Source organism: Egretta garzetta, unplaced genomic scaffold (genome assembly GCF_000687185.1).
Source record: "Egretta garzetta isolate BGI_Z169 unplaced genomic scaffold, ASM68718v1 scaffold797, whole genome shotgun sequence".
NCBI classification, from domain to species: domain Eukaryota; kingdom Metazoa; phylum Chordata; class Aves; order Pelecaniformes; family Ardeidae; genus Egretta; species Egretta garzetta.
Window position 1 is genome coordinate 621,795 of NW_009260172.1, and position 18,448 is coordinate 640,242.

Below are 18,448 nucleotides of genomic sequence, written 5' to 3' on the forward strand. Positions count from 1 at the left end.
CCTAACCCTAGCGCCTAACATAAACACTAACCACAAAACTTAACCCTAAGGTTAACGCTAATCCTAACCCCTAACCCTGACCATAAACACTAATCCTAGTCCCTGGACCCAAATCCTAAACCCTAACCCAAACTCTCTAAATATAATCACCTAACTCTACCCACATATTCTAATCCCCTAAACCTAATTGCAAAACCCAACCCTAGTCCTAAACCTAATGTTAACTCTAACTCCTAATACTAGGACCTAACCATATCCCCAATGCTAGTCCTAACACCTAAAGCAAACCCTAACTCCTAAACCTAAGGTAAAACCCCTAACTCTAACCTTAACCCCTAATCCTAACCCCTAAACCCTAACCCTAAACTGCTAAATCTAAAACCCTAACTCTAAGCCCCTAACCCTAACCCCCACACCTAACCCTAATCCTAAACTCTAATCCCTAACGCTGACCCTATCCCTAACCTCTATCCCTAAACCCTATCTCTAACGGGCCAATGACCCAGTTTCTTCATTTTCCTGGCTGCTAGCTGCAGCATGGCTTTAATACTTCTACCCCCATAGGCCATGGGACCAGACAAGTAATTAATGTTTGCAAAATGCTCTGAAATCCACAGATGAAGAGACTGTACCAGAGGAAAGAGAAAGGCATATTATGCCTTACCATATCCTATGCCCTAGCCCTCTCTCTTACCCTAATCCTAGCATTCCAGACTGTCTGATGGCTTTTGCCGGTGCCCACAAGGGGCCCCCCTTCCCTCCAGCGTGCCCTAGCGCTTTGGGGTTTGCTTTAGCTTGCAAGGGGCCCTGCTTCTCTCCAGAGTGCCCAAAGCTTTAGCCAGGCTTCGTGGAAGCCTGCAAAGGGACCTTCCTGCCTTCTAGAGTGCTCGGGGCTTTCGCCAGGCTTTGTGAGGTCCTCGAGGGGCCCTGCCTCCCTTCAGAGCACCCCAGGTCTTTCGTTGGGCTTTGCTGATGCCCAGGCAGGCTCTGCTGCCTTCCAGAGTGCCTGACAGCTTTTGCCAGGTTTTGCTGGTGCCCACAAGTGGCTGCCAAGGGAAACGGAGGGCCACCAACAGCTTTCAGTCCTGGTCACTTCTGTGTGGGAGCCCTAGGTGGTGGGTGTGCATTTTGGAGCTGGGCTCTGGTGAGGGGGCAGGCGAGGGTTAGGTGGTAGAGCAAGAGTAGAACCTCAGTGTTGGGGGTGGCTGTGAAAGGGCTGCCTGCCAAAGGGCTGCCAAGGGAAAGTGAGGGCCACCAACAGCTTTCAGTCCTGGCCACTCCTGTGTGAGAGCCAGGCCTGGCAGGTGTTTCAGAGCTGGAATCTGTCTAGGGTGAGGGTCTAGGTAAGTAGTAGTCTTCCTGAACTCAGATTGAAGCCAACAGGAATCTTTCCAATGATTTACAGGGTGCTGGATGGGATCCTACAGAAAACTGGCACGACTTTGAGTTGACAATTCTATTTTGACTAGTGCCTGTCACTTACAGCCCTGCAGATACTTGCACACTTGCTGCTGTTGGAATTCACCAGGTGTTGCTCTTACATGTCAGCCTTCGGCTAACTGCTTTTGCTCACCTTCCTCCTGAAGCCTTTCTGTGATTCACATGCCTCATTTCTCAAATCACCAATAGTTCAGGTTCCTCTGCAAATTAATGTGCTACAGTAGGTGTAAATCACTAGCCCTATCTGTCCCTCTCTTCTTTGCATAATGAATCCTTCTTTGCGTGCTCCTTACCTTCCCCCAAGCAAATCGTTCATTATTCCACACTGGTAAGTGACAAATTTGCTTCTTCCAAAAGGAATTCTTGACTTCTTAGATAATCCTTTTAACACTTTCCTGGTTGCTAACGCTCTCTCACATTGTGCCACTATCTTGCCAGCCTTTCCTCTTTGTTCTTAACGATTCTATGTGTAAATGTAGACTGTGCCACTTGTCAGTCACAGAGAGGGTGTTTCCAAGGAAGTGCTAAATTAGTGTGTGAGCGCTCTTCTTTTCAGCTATGAAATCAGCTCCAGAGCAGAAGACATACTTTTCACCTTCCTCCTGTCCATGTCAGTTGAACATGCAGGTCCACACAGTAAAGGTCTCTTTGACCTGAGGAAACTGTTGCCAACGATTGTCCTGGAACCTCTCCATCAAGTTTTGTTGCAGGCAGAGCTTACAGAAAAAGAAGTTATATGACTAAATGAGAACTGCAGGTCATAACACCATGGCTGACACCTCACTTCAACTCATTCCCTAAATCACAGTCTAATCCTACAGTATCAGTATCGGGTTTCCTCCTCGTCAAACAGAACTCCTGGTGGGTTTCGATCTCCCAAAGTCCCACAGCATTAAATGACATGTTGTTACTGACCTTAACACATGTATTCTGAATTCTTGCCCAAACTGCTGTTTTCTCCACAGACCAGCATTTTCATGTCATTACATGGGAATCCCAGCTTCCATTGTGAAAGACACAAATCTTAGCTTTAAAAGATGTGATTATAAAACAGGACGTACAACATCTCAAAGAAGCAAACTTAACCCCATCTACAATCATGGTAATTTTTAGAAGTCTTCCTATGTTAGGGAACCCAGTAAGTAATTATTAAGCGGGCTAGCAAGGCTGAAGACTGTCTCAATAGTAGTTCCTTTCAGAAAAGCCTATTATACAGATACACTTCTCTACCCCCAATTCCAGTCATCTCTATTGCTTTTGGGGGACAAGGGGAAGGAAGGAGCTATCTAAAGGTCTTTTCCACTGGAGATCAAAAAATGCTAATGCTTTCATATGGAAAGTAGAAATTTAGTACAAACTGCCACCTCAGAGCAGGACATAGGCACATCCTGTATGTGTCTAACACTGGCTTACTCAGGATGAGCCCCATCCCTTCAATCCAGACAATGAAATGTTATTATTTTAGGGATAATCTCTCTGAATCACCTTGGTAGTCAGCTCCTACTAGGGCTACTTTCCAGCAGAGCGGACGCAGCCACTGTGAAACAGTCTGCAGGGAAGCATCTGTCACAGCAAGTCTTTGGAACAGAGAAACAAGTGTTACATGGCTGGTGTGAGATACATCTGGCTGAACCTGCCCAGGGATGGGGAGTGGACTTCTGAAGCCCCTTACAAGGCCTATATGCAAGAGGCAAACCTATCCCAAGAACATGCACTCTGCCAAAGCTATAATTAGGACTATTTCCAGGAGCTTGGGGTCACTTGGTTTTGAATGGAACAGGAGCTCCAGCCATCCACATTCCCAGAGGCCTGCTGCTTCTTTCACTACTAGTGGGTGAGTTATGGAACTGAAAACCACTGGGCCACCTACCTATGTTTGCAGTCAGACACTCCACTGGCAAATGCCAGGATATAACTGAAGAGTTACAGAAATAACTGCATCCAGCAGAGAGATCATAAAAATGAGAGCAGGGATGGCCAGCAGATTTATTATGTCTCAGGAAAATAAAACAACCCCTTCCCTTTATTTTCTTGCTAGTAAATTGAGCATTACAACCAAAGCCATGAATCATTTATCTGCGAACGCCCCCACTGTCTGAGAATGCTGTTGGACTACTCACTTGCTGTGTGCTGGCACTGGGACATACAAACATGTCTTGCAAATCCTGCCCTGTCAAAAAGCTTCCTGGTACCAGTGGGTACATCAATCTGCTACCGAGTAGGATACAGCAAACACTTTCTGCTGTGTGGGAAGGAACAACTTGTAATTTCAACTCTGTAGCTTGCATTGGCTGGCAAGGACAAACAGCAATGAGTTACAATGAATGTAATTCCATCAGTCCAGATACAGAGCCTACACGGCTCCTTCTCCAAGTAGATGTATGCTTCACAGAAAATTGTTGCCAGTGGAAGTAGCCTGAAACACTGACTTGAGGAAGTATTGACTGTAGCCAGCCTATTAATTTGTCACTTTGGAGTTCAGCGCCTGAAAAAAGAAAAGTCATCTTTCAGCCAAGGAACAGTAGAGAAGTTCCAATCAATTCTTCTGTAGACGGTTTTCATTTTCCTTTGTGCACCAGAGGCATAGGAGCAAAATGCATCTGCAAGTTATTATGTGCTGTAAGCAATATAAAACTGTCACAGGAAACCCTCAAATGCTAATATTTTTCCTCTCAAATGGTTTTAAGAGCTGAAAAGTTTTGGGGGACAGATGATATCTAGCATCCGTATCTTCTCACCTCTGCTTTCCACAACACAGCATGCGTGCACTTGCACAGCATACAGCAATGTTATCCTCAAGCCAACAAGAGAAGAGGGCTAGGTTGCACAGGTAGCCCTGTCCAACATTTGCATTGTTTTTGTCTCATTTTCTTTTAAAGACGGTTCATTGGAAAATGTCATCTTTCCTCAATTAACCCTTTCCTGTTTCTTCTCAACTATTAACAGTCCAGCAGTGGATCAATTTGGCCTTCCTTCCTTGGAAATCATTTGACCTGTACAGCAAAGTTTGTTTTGCATAAAACAGTTTCAATCATACAACCACTTGCATCCCCCTTGTGCTTGTGTTGCTAATAAAGGTTTATATTTGGCATGGACAGACAGCATTGAGTTGTTTTATGAGTGTAGACAATCCAGGTTTCTTGTTAGGCCTCAAGAAGGAATTACAGCGGCACTGCAATACCTTTAAGACCCAGCTACCAGATTAGCTCAGCCTGGCCCAACCCTCAGGCAAATAAAATGCTCCAGGCAATTGCAGCTGGAACCTCTGAGGTTCCAGCAGTGGGTCAAGAGATAAAGTACTTCTGTGGAGAACACCTGCCCCACCGAAGTCAAACAACGTTGAGTGGGGCTATGCAGGCACAAGTTGTTGTAGGATTCCACCTGTTTTTGTCAAAGCACACACAGCAGAAGAGCCCCATCGCCTGTGCAGCAGTACCCATACCAGGTTGAGAGAGCCACGACTGAAAACTCAGGTATTACTATTTTCTGTTGCTTATAACCATCCTGCTTCTGTCCCTGGTGGGGGAAGACAGAAGCCACAGAACTGGGGTGGGGGGGACAAGAAAATACACAACCTTAAGTAGAGGAAGAACAGCAGTCTGCGTTCAGGATGAAAGAACAGCATATGCCAAGACACAGGCCTGTTCAGGGACATCACTACAATATAATTTCTGTTGTATGCTTCTGGAAACTGCTCTGCAGAGTCCTGCTCTTCTGTGGTCCCTCTTCATGTCAGTTCCCCCAGTTTGGAAGTGCAAGATTAAAATCAGGTAGCAATAGGGCTAGGTGTTAAGCATCTCAGAATACAGCAAACCCAAACCGTTCAGCCCACCTTTAGGGACATCCGCCTCTCCTCAACTCAGCTGGGACCCAAGAGGAGGTAATAGTAGTAACTGCTACTACTTCACCTGAAGGGAGAATCCTTACTTGTTCTGGTGATCGGGAAGAGCAGCTTTCGGCTTTGGGAAACAAACCTGGAAGGAGCAAGAGCCAATATACTGTGATCTAGTTGACTGATAGCCCCAACAAGACTCATCCTCATTAGGAAAGGACTATGAGACTGATGAGAGCCCAAGGGCTGCAATTTGCCAGAAGCTGTGGCGATTGCCCACTGGGATGGGTGACTGTACATCTCTGAATCATGAGAGCTGACAATTTCTTGATGTTACAGTCCAGAGCTGACAAGCTTCACGACAACTCCTTGCTTTAGGCCATCAGTAGATGGTCCCTATCCCATCAATTCTCCACAGCTGACAAACTCAAGCCCTGCTGCTCTGAAGGCCACTGTTACTAAAGCACTATTATGAGTTAAGAGCTCCTGCCTGAAGGGTCCATTTGTACACAAGCACTTAGTATGACAGGGGAACATTTAAAAACGCTTCTCAGTGAGGTCATTAAAATGGAGAGAAGCTTCCACTGTAGTTACAGAGTCAGAAGACTCAGAGTAGTCTGAGAAGCAAGCTAGCTAGTACAGAGCAGGTCATACCATTTCACTGCTCCATGCTACAACTTTCACTGCTATCAAACAAAGGGGATGGAAGCTGTCCTCTATAAAGCTTATACAAATCTATGGATGGAAAATGCAAAGAAAAGCTAGGGCTTATTATGTAAAGATCCTGCTCTTCTACCACACAGTGCCTTTGACCCAGGGGCAATACACTCCTTTCCTCTGTACAAAGTTCTTTCTCCCTGTTAGGGCTGCCCTTGGATGTTTTGCCGAGTACAGAACAGGTTTTCAACAGCCTACAGGGTCTTTAAATGTTACTGTTTGCTAAAGAGAGATCACTGAATTATATTTGCTTTAATTCAGGCTGCCACAAGGGTGAAGGGACAGCTCCATCCATTATGCACATCTAACAAAACATCACACAATTGAGAGAAGATAATAGATGCAAAACAGCAGGTGAGCCTGCTGCTCCTATCCTAATAAGCTGAGTTAGGCAAGGGGCAAGCTGAGATTGGGAAAAGCAGAACACCAGCAGCAGATGGAAAAGTTCCTGCCTGGGCCTTTGCATACGAGCAGCCTGGGTGAGCAATGGCATTTTCCAGACCCTGCGTACCAGCAAGTGGAACATCACCTCCAGTCCACCTCTTTCAATTGTGCAGGACTCAAAATAGCATGGCACTCTCTACAACAGGGAAGTGTGGCATTTCCACTGCTTGTTATGGAATGTCCAAGCTCTCATGACACCACAGATCCATGGTTAAGACAGAATCCTCTTACTGCTCAGTTCACAGCTGATTTGCTGAGTCACAGCCATCTCTGGGATCACCCTGCCCAAGGAGACAAGCAATGCCTCTTGAGTACAGCTGGTGTTTGCCGGAGCCGTTACCTCTCGACACTTTCTTAGTGCACATTGTGGTTCTTCTCACGTATGTCTCCAGCTCCTCAGAACAGGAGGTGGTTTGTGAGAAACTACTTGGTAGAAGAGCACCAGCAGAGCAAAGGCAAACAATGCCTGGGTCTACTTTAAGAAAATATCTAAATAGGAGAGAAGGCCCTTGCCTGTTCCCTAACTTAGTTCCTTCACCTGCACCATGATCCTGGTAAGAACCCAGAAGTAATCACTACAGCAGTTGTGAGAATAGGCCAAAACAGAGACTAAGCTCAGCTATTCTCTCCACCTATGTCCTCAGTGGTGAATCCTTCACAGTCACCCATAAAGTGCTTTAGCTAGCGAAGAACATGGAAACTGGCAATGGAAGGCCAATGAGCAGGACCCTGGACTCTTGATGTTCTGGTAGCTTCCCCAGCTAAAAGCAAATCCACCCACCACCTTCACTCAAGCCTACAGCCAATCACATCCCTCCACAGAACCTGGCCTGCCTTTCCCTTTGCTGCCTGTTTTTTTCCCATCTTTGTCAAAGCTTCCAGTCTCATCTTAATTAGATGCCCAATTCCAGTCAGAGAAGAGTTTGCGTTGATTAATATTAAAGATGTCAACCTCCACATGACTTGTTATAAGGGATCCTGGATGACAGCGTAGTGGGCAGAGGAGTCTGTTCCAGCAGGGTCCTGACACTGCGAGGGGCTGCTCTGCTCCTGTTTCTCAGGAAAATACAGTGTTTTGTGAATCAGATCTTTGACAGCAGATACATCGCCTCTTTCTACAGAAAAGAGAGACAGACAGTTGTTGGGGATTATCAACAGTATGAAAGCCCTCAAGAAGGTACTTCCTCAAGAAGTACCTGGAACTCTAGTTCCCAGCACATTACCTGCCAGCAGCCCTTCCTCTCTTTTCCTATACATGCTTCACCCTTTCTGCACTCACCCACACCCAGCTGCTGCAGAAGATTCCCAAACTCTGGGTCACAATCCAGGATTTTCAACAGGTTGGTGGACTCCATTCTTTCCAGCTGCACATCCCAGTAGATGTAGATCTTCTGGTTAAAGCTGACATAAACCAGGCAGGGGCTGTTGGTTCCTCCTTTGCATGCATAGAGGCCTGCAGAAAGCAGAAGTGTTGAGATCTGACTACTTCCAAAAGGACAGAGAAAGCGAATAGGCAATTTCTCGTGATGGGGTACCAAAGATGTCAGCAGAAAGCAGCTGGCACCTGGAGTGAGGGGCACAGACACAGACTTGGGTATACGAAGTCCCTTTGAGACAATCCAAGAAAGTCTCTCTAAACTGTTATTAATGCATGGAGCTTGGGGATTTGCAAGCTGCTTCTTGCAGGTCTGAGAGAGGGGACTGAGCAAAGCCAAGGCTCAGGCTGATTCTGTGGGGCTCCTTATCTCCACTTGAGAACAGTTTGGAAGCCTGCAAATTAAAAAAGCATTGAGGAAGACAAGAGACCACTGCAGTACTCCCAAAAAGGACAGGAAAAAACCCTCAAACCATCACAGACAAACCTCAGCATCACCTCCTTTCACCCCTACTTTTCCCAGATGCCACCAGAGGAAAGACTAGCTGAGCCTTCTGTCATATACACACAGGGAAATTATTCCCCACTGCAGATGGGCCAAGGATTCCAAGACTCCCAAAGGGAAGTAGTACCTCTGAGGGAGAAATGCTGTGAGGGCTATCTGTGCAGTCAGACTACCCACCTGCACAGAATGCACTAACATTCTCATCTGCTTGAAATCTGGCAACAGTCCGATTGTGGTCGATGATGTATGTCTGACCATCCCATGCACAGGCGATCACCTCCTCATGCCCATTGCCCTGCAGGAACCACAAGATTGTGTATTAACATAGACATCAACTATTCCCAGAGGCAGTCAAGAATCTTTCCTGCTTGTTCAGAGACAGAACACTAATGTCTGAATAAGATGTCACTTTTGGATGTCTTGTCCAGACATTTTGCACTTGTCCAGTCTTTTTGCACTTGGAGACCATGTGTCTATTCTCTACCATATTCCTTATGTATCATAAGAGCTTGTAGACAATCTGTGTATGAGCAGTGTGCGAAACCATTCAGCTTTGCAATAAGATAAAAGAGCAGCTGGGGGACAAAAAAGTTCATAGCAGGATGCTGGGCTCACTAGGTCAAACAAGGAGACACAACTCAACCTCTTGCAGGTAGACAAACTGACCTGAGTGCAGAATGCACTGGCAGAGTCAGAGCACCCTGAGTGTCATCCTGAGATAATCCTGACTTTTTTCAGCCGAGTCATACTCCCTCTGCCTTTCCTAAATTCATATACACAAAGACATGTTGAGTTTTTGCCTTCATCCCTCCCAGGCCTGTTCACAAGCACTCACAGTAACATCCAGCTTTTCCAGAGCAAACAGCTGGTGATCAACCTGCACAGACCACAGCAGTTTGTCTGCTCCCTCCATGAGTTTCAATGTCCCTGAAGGGAAGAAAAAAAAAAAAAAAAAAGGATTGTCTTGAAAATATTAAAAGGGAGCAAGATGTTTGCTAACTCCTTCAACACTTAGGGTCTGCAGGCAGAAGGTTGGGCCTGTGGTACGGGCTGTGGCTGATAATAGTTAATACAGTCTCAGTTCTGGGAAGGACAGCGGTCCATTATCTTGTCAGTAACTGGGAACAGAGAGGAAAAACAGCAGCAGAACACATCCAATTAGCAGGGCTAAGACAAGGAGAAAACTGCCCAGAATAGGCTTCCAAAGTGCAGTACATCAACAGATCTCACACAAGAAGCAAGTAAACTATTCGCTTCTCACCATGTCCCACAGATCATGTGATCTCAGGACAGCATGTTGACAGGTATCTGCTGAGAGCTGGCTGGCTACCAGCATGGGCATGGCCTCTTGGCTGCTACAACGATACTGGACATTTACCTCACATACCATTTTTCTATCATCCAGAGATACTGGAATGGTACTGGGTGGGGGTGGCTGTGCAAGAGTGGAACATAAACGTGAATCTATCCTCACAGTGTCCTCCAGCCTCAGTAAGGTTCAAGAGTGAACCAGTGAGGCAGGAAGCCTTGCCAGATGCAGAAACTTCAGAGTTCAGGCCCAAAGAATAATCAGTAATTCCCTAGCAGGACATCATTGGGCAGGTGGACATCTGGCCCAAACAGGCTAGGCTACCTATCTGGGAAGAGAGAAGCACAGCATCTTGCCTCCACAGTGTTGGTTTTTGGACAGAAATCCTGCACTCAGCTCATCCAATTCAGTCTTATTGCAGCCTGTCCTATCATTTCTCAGTCAGGGGCACAGCAGAAGAACCTGGCTCCAGGCCTGTGTGAGGTCAGTTCCTCTCTACCAATACTGAAGTTCCAGTATCCATTTCCTTTACTGCTTTTGGAAACAACAAGGACACATCTCTGCTGTGGTTTAGAGACTACTGTCTACATGAATGGCACCGTTGAACTGGCATCTCAGACAGTTGTTTGACCATCAGATAAGCAGACAACTTAGGAGTCCGCAGATCAAAGTTCTAGTTTCACTCTCCATCTCAAGCTTTGTGCCTTTGGGCCAATGAACTAGCTTCTTCATTTTCCTGGCTGCTAGCTGCAGCATGGCTTTAATACTTCTACCCCCATAGGCCATGGGACCAGACAAGTAATTAATGTTTGCAAAATGCTCTGAAATCCACAGATGAAGAGACTGTACCAGAGGAAAGAGAAAGGCAGATATTAGTAACAGATAGAAAACACAACAGGTTTCCTGGAGAGAACAAGCCTGTGCAATCGCAGACCCAATTCAATTAATAATATGTTTCATCATATCCTCATACACAGGCATGTTATCACACACTTGGTTTATGGGGGACTTGCTCAGAGTGACAACTCTTACCTTGGCTCTTGTCTTTGCTTTCATGCCTTCATATAACACATGTCAGCAAAAGGAGTCTTTCAGTCAAATTCTCTTCCCTGACCCAGGAAGCATTTCTGAAGCCCAGCTTCCCCTTCTTTCAAAACCAAAAGCACTGAGCTCCTGGGTGCCCTGCTTTGAATTATGACAGGCCTTGGTCACCCCACAGGCATTTCTTCCAGGATAGTGGTAGGACTTACCATCCAGTGTACAGAGAGCAAAGAGACCTGAGCCACTATTCTCACTGGAACAGCCTGTAAGTGCAGAAAAGAATTACAGGAGTTGATGCTTTTTTATGAGCATTGTGTCCATTTCCTTCCCCCCCCCCAAAAAAAAATAAAATATCCAAACCAAACTGATCCAGCCTGCCTCCTTTTTAGCCCAGCCTTGACACCTTGCTTAACAAATATCTGCAGATTCTTGCAAACAATTGTACTTCATGATGGCTTTTATTTGTAGGGCACCAGCATCTCAAACCCAAGACCTTTGGTTTGCACTGATACAGGCATGTCTGGCTCTGCTGGCTACTCCTATGACTCTGACTGTACCACATATACACTTGCAGGCCCATGGCAGTTCTGGTTTTATTGGACTGCATCACATCCTCTCCAGGCTCCAGAAATGCACAAGCACAGGCAGGGCCATCACAAGGGACAAAGTGACGAACAGGTGAAGCCAAATGAGAATTACAACTGTACCCTCACCACTGTGTCTTTCAAAGATGGAACATGACGTTTGGCTGTTCTGGGAGGGTGCAGGGGAGGGGCGGGGGGGGAAACAAAAAAAAAAAAAAAAAAAAAGAGAAAGAAGTCTTGCCAGAAGGACAAAGCATCAGTCATATTGGCACAAAGACACCTCCATGGCAACTCCTGAATGAGTTTGCAGAGATCACGCTACCAACTCTATTGTTTTCACCACAGCAAAACCGTGCAGAAGCCGTGATCCTCTCCCAGCAAACACTGGTTAGATGCTAGAGAGCCCTTGCTTTATGAGCAGATTAGACTTGTGCCTTCACGTTCATCTACACACTCAGCCCTGTCTTTCCTGGGCTATACTTATACATCTGTGAGTTTCCTGCAAGCAGTATCCTCTCCACAGCCTATATATCACAGTTGTCTGCAGGACAGCAGTGACAAATGTGACTAGCTAAATCTGAAGAGGAAACTCCCCTGATCACCAAGCCGCTTCAGCCCTTCAGGACACTCTCTACCTAGCTACCAGTCAGAAAAGACATGCAAGGTCAGGTTTTGAAAGTGGTACCACACTTGGTGGGAGAGGACTGGAGCTGTATTCAACTACAGCTGCATTTAATCCTTTCAGTGACAATGTAGGAGAGGCACCCACTCCCTGAGGTCTGCACCAACCCAGGAAACCTGGCAGTCAGGGACGAGCCAGCAGAGCTGGAAGCAAATAGACAGTTTCCCCAGAATGATGTAATACTGCAAGCCTACCTCCACTGACCACAGACAACTCCAAGCTACAACACCCTGCACACTCCCAGGACACAGACAACCCTATTTCTGCAGATCAGCTTAAAGCAAACAGTCAGCTGGTTGAATGCTCTATTGCCCCTAGCTGACATTCACCCAGAGTGACTCTGATCCAAAAGATCTGCTGTGTCCCCCTTACAAACTGGCCAGCACAGCACTCTTTAGCTGTTTCATTACTGATGGTCCCACATCAGTGGACTTTTCACAGCCTTCTCATCCTTCATTCTGTGTGCCTTCATTTTTCACTGATACCTTTCATTAGATGCAAAGCTTTGTATGCAGTGAAATAATTGATTTCATGCTCAGTTGACTATGTTGCTCATAGCAGCATCTGAGATACTGAAAACATGACAAGCTTAGGCACTGGGGAAGAAGGGTACTCTGGGGAAATGGAAGACGAGGGGTTTCGGTGGATTGCTCTTCTCCCCCAGCTCTAATTACATTGGACAGCCTAAATTTTCTCAGACAGCACTGCAGGGTGTAATACTTGGACAGAACAAATGCAGCTGCATTCCAGCCAGCTGCAGACAAGAGAAAGTAATCCACACTGGGAATTTTCTGCCTTTTTGTATTTTGCTCACATGCTCCAAGAGAAAGCTGCTTATTCTCCATAGGTACCAAAACAGGGTTCAATGAGTGCACCAGGCACAGGTCAGAGAACAAAGCAGTTACACAAGGGAAGCAGTAGCAGTGTGTAAGAAAAGTCTGGACACAGCAGCAGTGTGTCAGGGCTGAGAGGAGCCAGCAGCTGTGGAGAGTTTAGATACAACAGCTGAACAGAATACATTGGAAGGAAACAGAAATATGGAAGCAGCTCTGGAGGGGTTGGGACTGCACAGGTGAAGGAAGAGCAGGATATAGCTTCGGGAATCAAATGCTGAAAAGTGCCAAAAAAAAAAAAAAAAAATAAAGAGGAGGCTGTGGAAAGGAAGAGATACATCTACAGAATAAGAAACGGGAATAAGCTGCAGCCATGCAAAAGCAAAGATCAAGGACATCTATAGGAGCAAGGCATGGCAGCCACTCAGAATGACTAAATGCAAGCCAGTGAAGGCTGCAGAGAAACTGTTGTGCTAGGTGAAGAGTAAGAGGTACCTAGGGCAGGACAAAAGCTATAAAAAGTTCAAATGCAAATATCCAGCTGTCTTTCTTTGGGAGCTGTCTAACAGAAGCCAAGCTCCCTCTGTTCTTGCAGCTGCCTCAAACTGTTATTTCTCAACCATGGGAAATCTGACTTCACGCTTGACTGACATATTGAAAAACTATCAGGGGCAACTGTTGGGCCAGAGACCCCAAGCTCCTAATGTCTCACCTCGGCCAATGCTACCAATTAGATGAGTGGAAACATTCTTGTTGTGAATCCGTCCAGATGTTTGGTGTAGAATAACATCTCGAATAGGGGCCTCGCTAGGGAAAAGAGAGACAGACATCATGGAAAGGTCACGACGCTTGGGACTGTGCCAGAACAATCTCAAGAGCAGTGTAGTCCAAAGCTCTACAAATCCAGAGATTGATAGTTTGTGCATGAGTCAGCTCTTTAACAGTAAAGACCGAGGAAAAGAATGCATGCCACTCCAGGTATGGAACTCACTAATGTTTAAAACACAAAACCAGAATGATTTGATGCATCAGAAAACCAGAAAGAGCTGAAGGAAAAAAGTCAGTAAAACATGTATTCCAATCAAGAAAAAAAAAAAAAAAAAGGAATTTTTTTATCATTACTGTCACATAAGCCTGGATACTTTTCACTCAGGAAGTGTCTGCCTGGGGTTGAACAGGTTGGTCAGAGATCATGTCTGGGCCTGGCTTCTGACTAGGAGGGGACTGTTCCACTAAGGTCTCCAAGGGACTAGCCTAGCTCCCCTGCTGCTGCAGTTTTCTGGCTCTGCCTTAAAGTCTCACAGAACATCACAGAAGCACCTGAATTCCCCACAAGGGTCCCTCCAGTGCCAAGGGTAATAATCTCACTGCTCATCCTGATTGCTCTGGTTGTGATTTACAGCACTGGCTGCCAGGGGTCTCATTAGTAAAACCTCCAACTACGTCACTTGGAAGAAACGAGTGAATGAACCCAAAGTGTCATCCTGGGCTTCAGGCTAAGTGGGCTTGGCCCAGCCTTTCAGTTGCTACCCTTCCCACCATTAGAGAGGTCACCAGATACTACTGTTTCTCTGGAGATCTAGGTCACTCATTTCCCTGCCTTACCCCCCCAGTACTGCCCCCCTCAGTAAGCTGGTTTTGCCACTCTGCTTTGTGATAGAAGCATGAAGAGTGTTCATGGAAGCTTGGATGCAGGTGGGCTTAAGTCATGAACTCCCAGCACCACAGCAGGTCACTGAAGCAGAACCTCCTCATCTACCCCATGCAGTAATGCTCTTCACCTGCTTTGGGCAGAGTTCTCTCTTCCCTCTGTCATGGCCTGCTGCTCAGAGTCCCAAGTGCACAGCAGAATGGCATAACCGCAGCCTGGCTGAGACACCATCATCTCTGGTGAGCCATCAGGGCCTGGGTTCACAGACAGGCTGTCCACCTATACTGGCAGAGGAAAAACATGGATAGAGTCAAACTGAGAGCTTTAAACACCTCAGAAAGGTTCACTGTGCTCCTTGTACCTAAACTTGAATATGCCAGATCTTCTGACAGAGCTGAGCAGGAGCTGAACAAATTCAGCTAGAAGCAAAACATCCAAGCTACAGTAAAAAGGTTGTTTCCCTACCAAAAGCCACTTGAGAACACACCAGTATTTTCCACTAATGCTCTCTAGTTGGGTGAAAGCAACTGACTGTTTCCCAGACCAACCCACCAGCTGCTCTGCAAGTATAGGACAACCACTGGGTCAATCTTTTCAAGCCATCAATATGACAATTGCTTTGTTCATAGGACTGAGATTTTGTGCTTCTTCCCTTGGGAGAGCCACCTCTTGAAGACTATAGGACAAGTTCTGCTCTGAACAATCTGTTTCCTTACCTGACCTTCTAGCAGCCATTTCTTCAACAGGAGCAGCTGCCCAGAGACATGGTCTGAATTCTCCGACAAGTCCTCCCAGCGGAAGGCACGCACCACCCTGTCAGTGTAACCCACCACCAACTCACACTTCCCATCTCCATCTGCAGGGAATACATGACAACAGATGGGCTCTCTCAGGCTTTCATAGCCCCAAGACCCCCAACATTCAGAAACCACCGTGCTGGTTTCCACCAGGTGGCATCCCTGAGGATCCCAATCCTGTAATTAGAACTTGCACCTCAGGAAAATTCCTGAAGCTCTTGCTTCTCTCCTCCATGACTTGGCTGTGGTTTGTTAGAACACCTGTTTCAGCAAGACAGTAATTACCTTCTGTGAATCCCACACACTTTCTCTCTCTCTCTCCCTCACCACCTCATACCCACAAACTCCCTCACACTGCAGTCCCACACCAGCTTCCCAGCTCACCAATGTCACTGATCAGCATGACCTTGGTGTTGGCAGGAATGTGCTGCTTGAACACTGGCTTCTGCTCTTCTACTGCTGCCAACTCATGGTGGCCTGAAGCATCTGGGTGTTTTGAAGTTGGAGAAGTCAGGTCAAAAAGATGAAACCAGCCTTCTGCACTTACTGCCACCACGAGATTCTAAGAGGGAAGAGAAAAACCTTTTGATTTTTCCTCTTTTAGTAACTGCAGAAGCTGTCCCACAGCAGGGTGAGGAAAGATTATGAGGGCAGATCCACTGAGATCAAGGATTGCTATGAAGGGAACACGAGAAGGTTTTTGGCCAGCATACAAACTACTCAGGTACTGCAGGGTCCAAACTTCTTGTTCATCCTTGTCAGACTAGAATATCAAGCTGATGTGTGCATGCAATTGCCAAACAATGTGTGGTTTTCTCAATGCTCAGTTCAGCTCTGCTCCCCACTGGAGCATGCATAGCTACAGTATTTTAGGCAGGGTGCCTAAACTGGGGCTTTTGGATCCAGTGGTCCTGATTTAACCCCCTGGAATAGCAATCCAGCAAAAGGAGTAGTATTAGACCCAGTGGAATTTGCTTGGGAGTCTAGACTATTCTGTGGCTCAGTCTTGTTTAGATGACCTTAAACACATGCAGCCAAGTGGCAGAAGGGCCATGACCCACAGCAGGGACCAGCACAGAGCAGGGCAAAAGCCACTGAGGAAAAGGAGCAACCCTCAAACCACCAAAGTCTTGTGGTGCTCACACAGGGAGACATGCAAATCAGTAGTGCTTTCTGAAGACAGGGTGGATTTCCTTGCTCACTAAGCCCTGTATATGGCTCACAGACAGATGCAGGTTATATGTAAACAAAATAACAGTTTTAAAACGGTAGTGCTAAAACTGTATGAGCAAGGGCAGATCCTGGAGAGAAAGTACCTGCAACCTGTCCTCCTCCACACTCAGGACATGACATGACCCTAATCTCCTAAGCACCTCCCACATGCCTTACAGACGTGGCTGGGAAGAGTTTGGCTGCTCTCACCTTTCCTTTGTTGCATACATCTCCCACGCCAACACATGTGAGCTGCAAGAGAAAAGGCAGCCATACATGAGAGAAGGCAACGCAAAATAGTACTTTGGGATAAGACTCTGCCCTACCCCCTCCTCTCTCATAAACCACCTATTGAACTCTAAAACAGCCTTTCCAAGGAGAGAGAGAGGAAAGTCAGGGACAGAAACACATCTGCCACACAACCACCCTGGGGCAAAATCCACAGTGCACAGGAGCAGAGCCAAGGTGGGACAGAAGCCCAGTTCCTGTGTTTGTTCAGCACTATGCTCATCACTTCTCACTCATGGGGCTAGCTGTGGGCAAAAGCAGGGTCTTGCAAAACTATGTGAAAGGCATCAGAACCAGTTCTGGCTGCCATTCCCCTCTAACCTACATATTCCTAGGCAGTAGTCAAGGACAGCTGACTGCACATACACCAAAAGGCCCAACCATTTAAAAATTTTGTCAAGAACCAACCATTCCTTGGCAAGATCGCACAGCCCAGGGTTTGCTGTCATCATTCTTGTAAACATAGAGTTTCCCGTTGGTGTCTCCCACCACCAGCTCATTCAGCTGTATAAGAGAATTGGGTTAGTAAGAAGAAAGTTACAATTGCAGTAACAGTATTCCCACACAGCAATAATTACAGAATTCTCTCTAAAAATAACTCTGTAGGAAGAAGCAGCAAAGCAAAACAAGAGTTAAAAAGACAGAATCAATAGAAAAGGTCTGGGAAAAAATAAAAGCCCTATTTTTACTCTTGCAGATAGAAGAGGTGGAGAGTGGCTCCTCAGAGCAACATCCCATTATCCACTGCTTCTCTAGCCACAGTTTCATAGCTGCATCACTGACTGCTTTAACTTTCCCCTCTGCTAATCAGCACCACTCCCCACACCCCCCACATCTTCCATCCTTCAGCCTAGACTGACTTGACCTTTCTTGAACCACCTGATGAAGATGGTGGCAATGAGGAAAATGCAATCATCCAGAAAGAGGTTGCAAGAACACTTACAATAGATTTACACTGGATGTTCAATCTCACTGAGGAAGGGGTAAAGATTTTTCAGAATGGTGATTATTTTTTTAAAGATGACTGCTAAAAATCACCAACCACCCCAGCTGATGAGCCTACTCCTACTATCCCATCTTCTGCATCACACCTCTGTGTATTTAAACTGTGTACATTTCATAACTCCCTGCACATGTTACCCCACGTAACACAGCTTCTCATGGTAAAATCTGTTTTATCAGCTACTGCATAGCTAGCCATGCCACTTTTCAGAATAGCAGGATAGGGCTGTAATAAAATTTTACTGTTGAGGAGAAGGGAGAGTTTACATGTATCTGGTTAAGCTAATATCTTCCTAGTTACCAACAGATCAGAGCCATCAGAAACAACCATTTGTGGGGCTGACAGCGACATTCCCAATGCACACCCACCCATCATATAGGTCAAGATACATTCACACTTGGCTCTACCCTGTTTGCGACCCACCGTGCCCCAGCAAAGCATTTCCCCACACGTCCCCACCACACCGCCACGACAGGAGAGGGTCCCTCAACCCCCCGACTAGCTACACATCATCCAGGGCCCATCCCACGGGTGCCGAGCACGCCTGACGGCGGCGGAAGCACTGACCAGCTGCGGCCCAGCACCACCGAAACGCTCCGTCGGCAAAGGACCCCTGGGAGCCAACTGGCCCAACCCCTGCGCCTCCGACATCGCTCAAGCGCCCGCAGGCTCCGAGTCCCCCCGAGGGCGGAAGCCCCACCGCCTCCTCCCGGCACCTGCTCTGGCACCGCACCA

The 18,448-nt window shown here is 46.6% G+C and overlaps 1 protein-coding gene across 8 annotated transcripts; it reads right to left on the minus strand.

The window, feature by feature from the left end:
• Window positions 1-434: 434 nt before the first annotated feature.
• Window positions 435-18,172, minus strand: ITFG2 (integrin alpha FG-GAP repeat containing 2). 8 transcript variants are annotated; one of them, XR_004842392.1, is made up of 13 exons: window positions 17,119-18,172; window positions 16,633-16,674; window positions 15,595-15,772; window positions 15,130-15,269; window positions 14,544-14,692; window positions 13,475-13,569; window positions 10,873-10,926; window positions 9,149-9,240; window positions 8,491-8,608; window positions 7,713-7,886; window positions 7,386-7,548; window positions 5,368-5,414; window positions 435-3,925 (listed from the first exon to the last, which is right to left on the minus strand). XR_004842392.1 is itself a non-coding variant. In XM_035897135.1 (12 exons), exons 1-11 carry the CDS (start codon window positions 17,119-17,121, stop codon window positions 7,400-7,402), a joined length of 1,194 nt encoding a protein of 397 aa, XP_035753028.1. In that variant the 5' UTR covers window positions 17,122-18,172; the 3' UTR covers window positions 435-3,925; window positions 7,386-7,399. The 8 variants fall into 8 exon arrangements, 4 of the variants coding, with proteins under 4 accessions (XP_035753028.1, XP_035753027.1, XP_035753026.1 ...); XR_004842391.1 differs by having other exon boundaries at window positions 5,368-7,548; XR_004842390.1 differs by having other exon boundaries at window positions 5,273-7,548.
• Window positions 18,173-18,448: the final 276 nt, after the last annotated feature.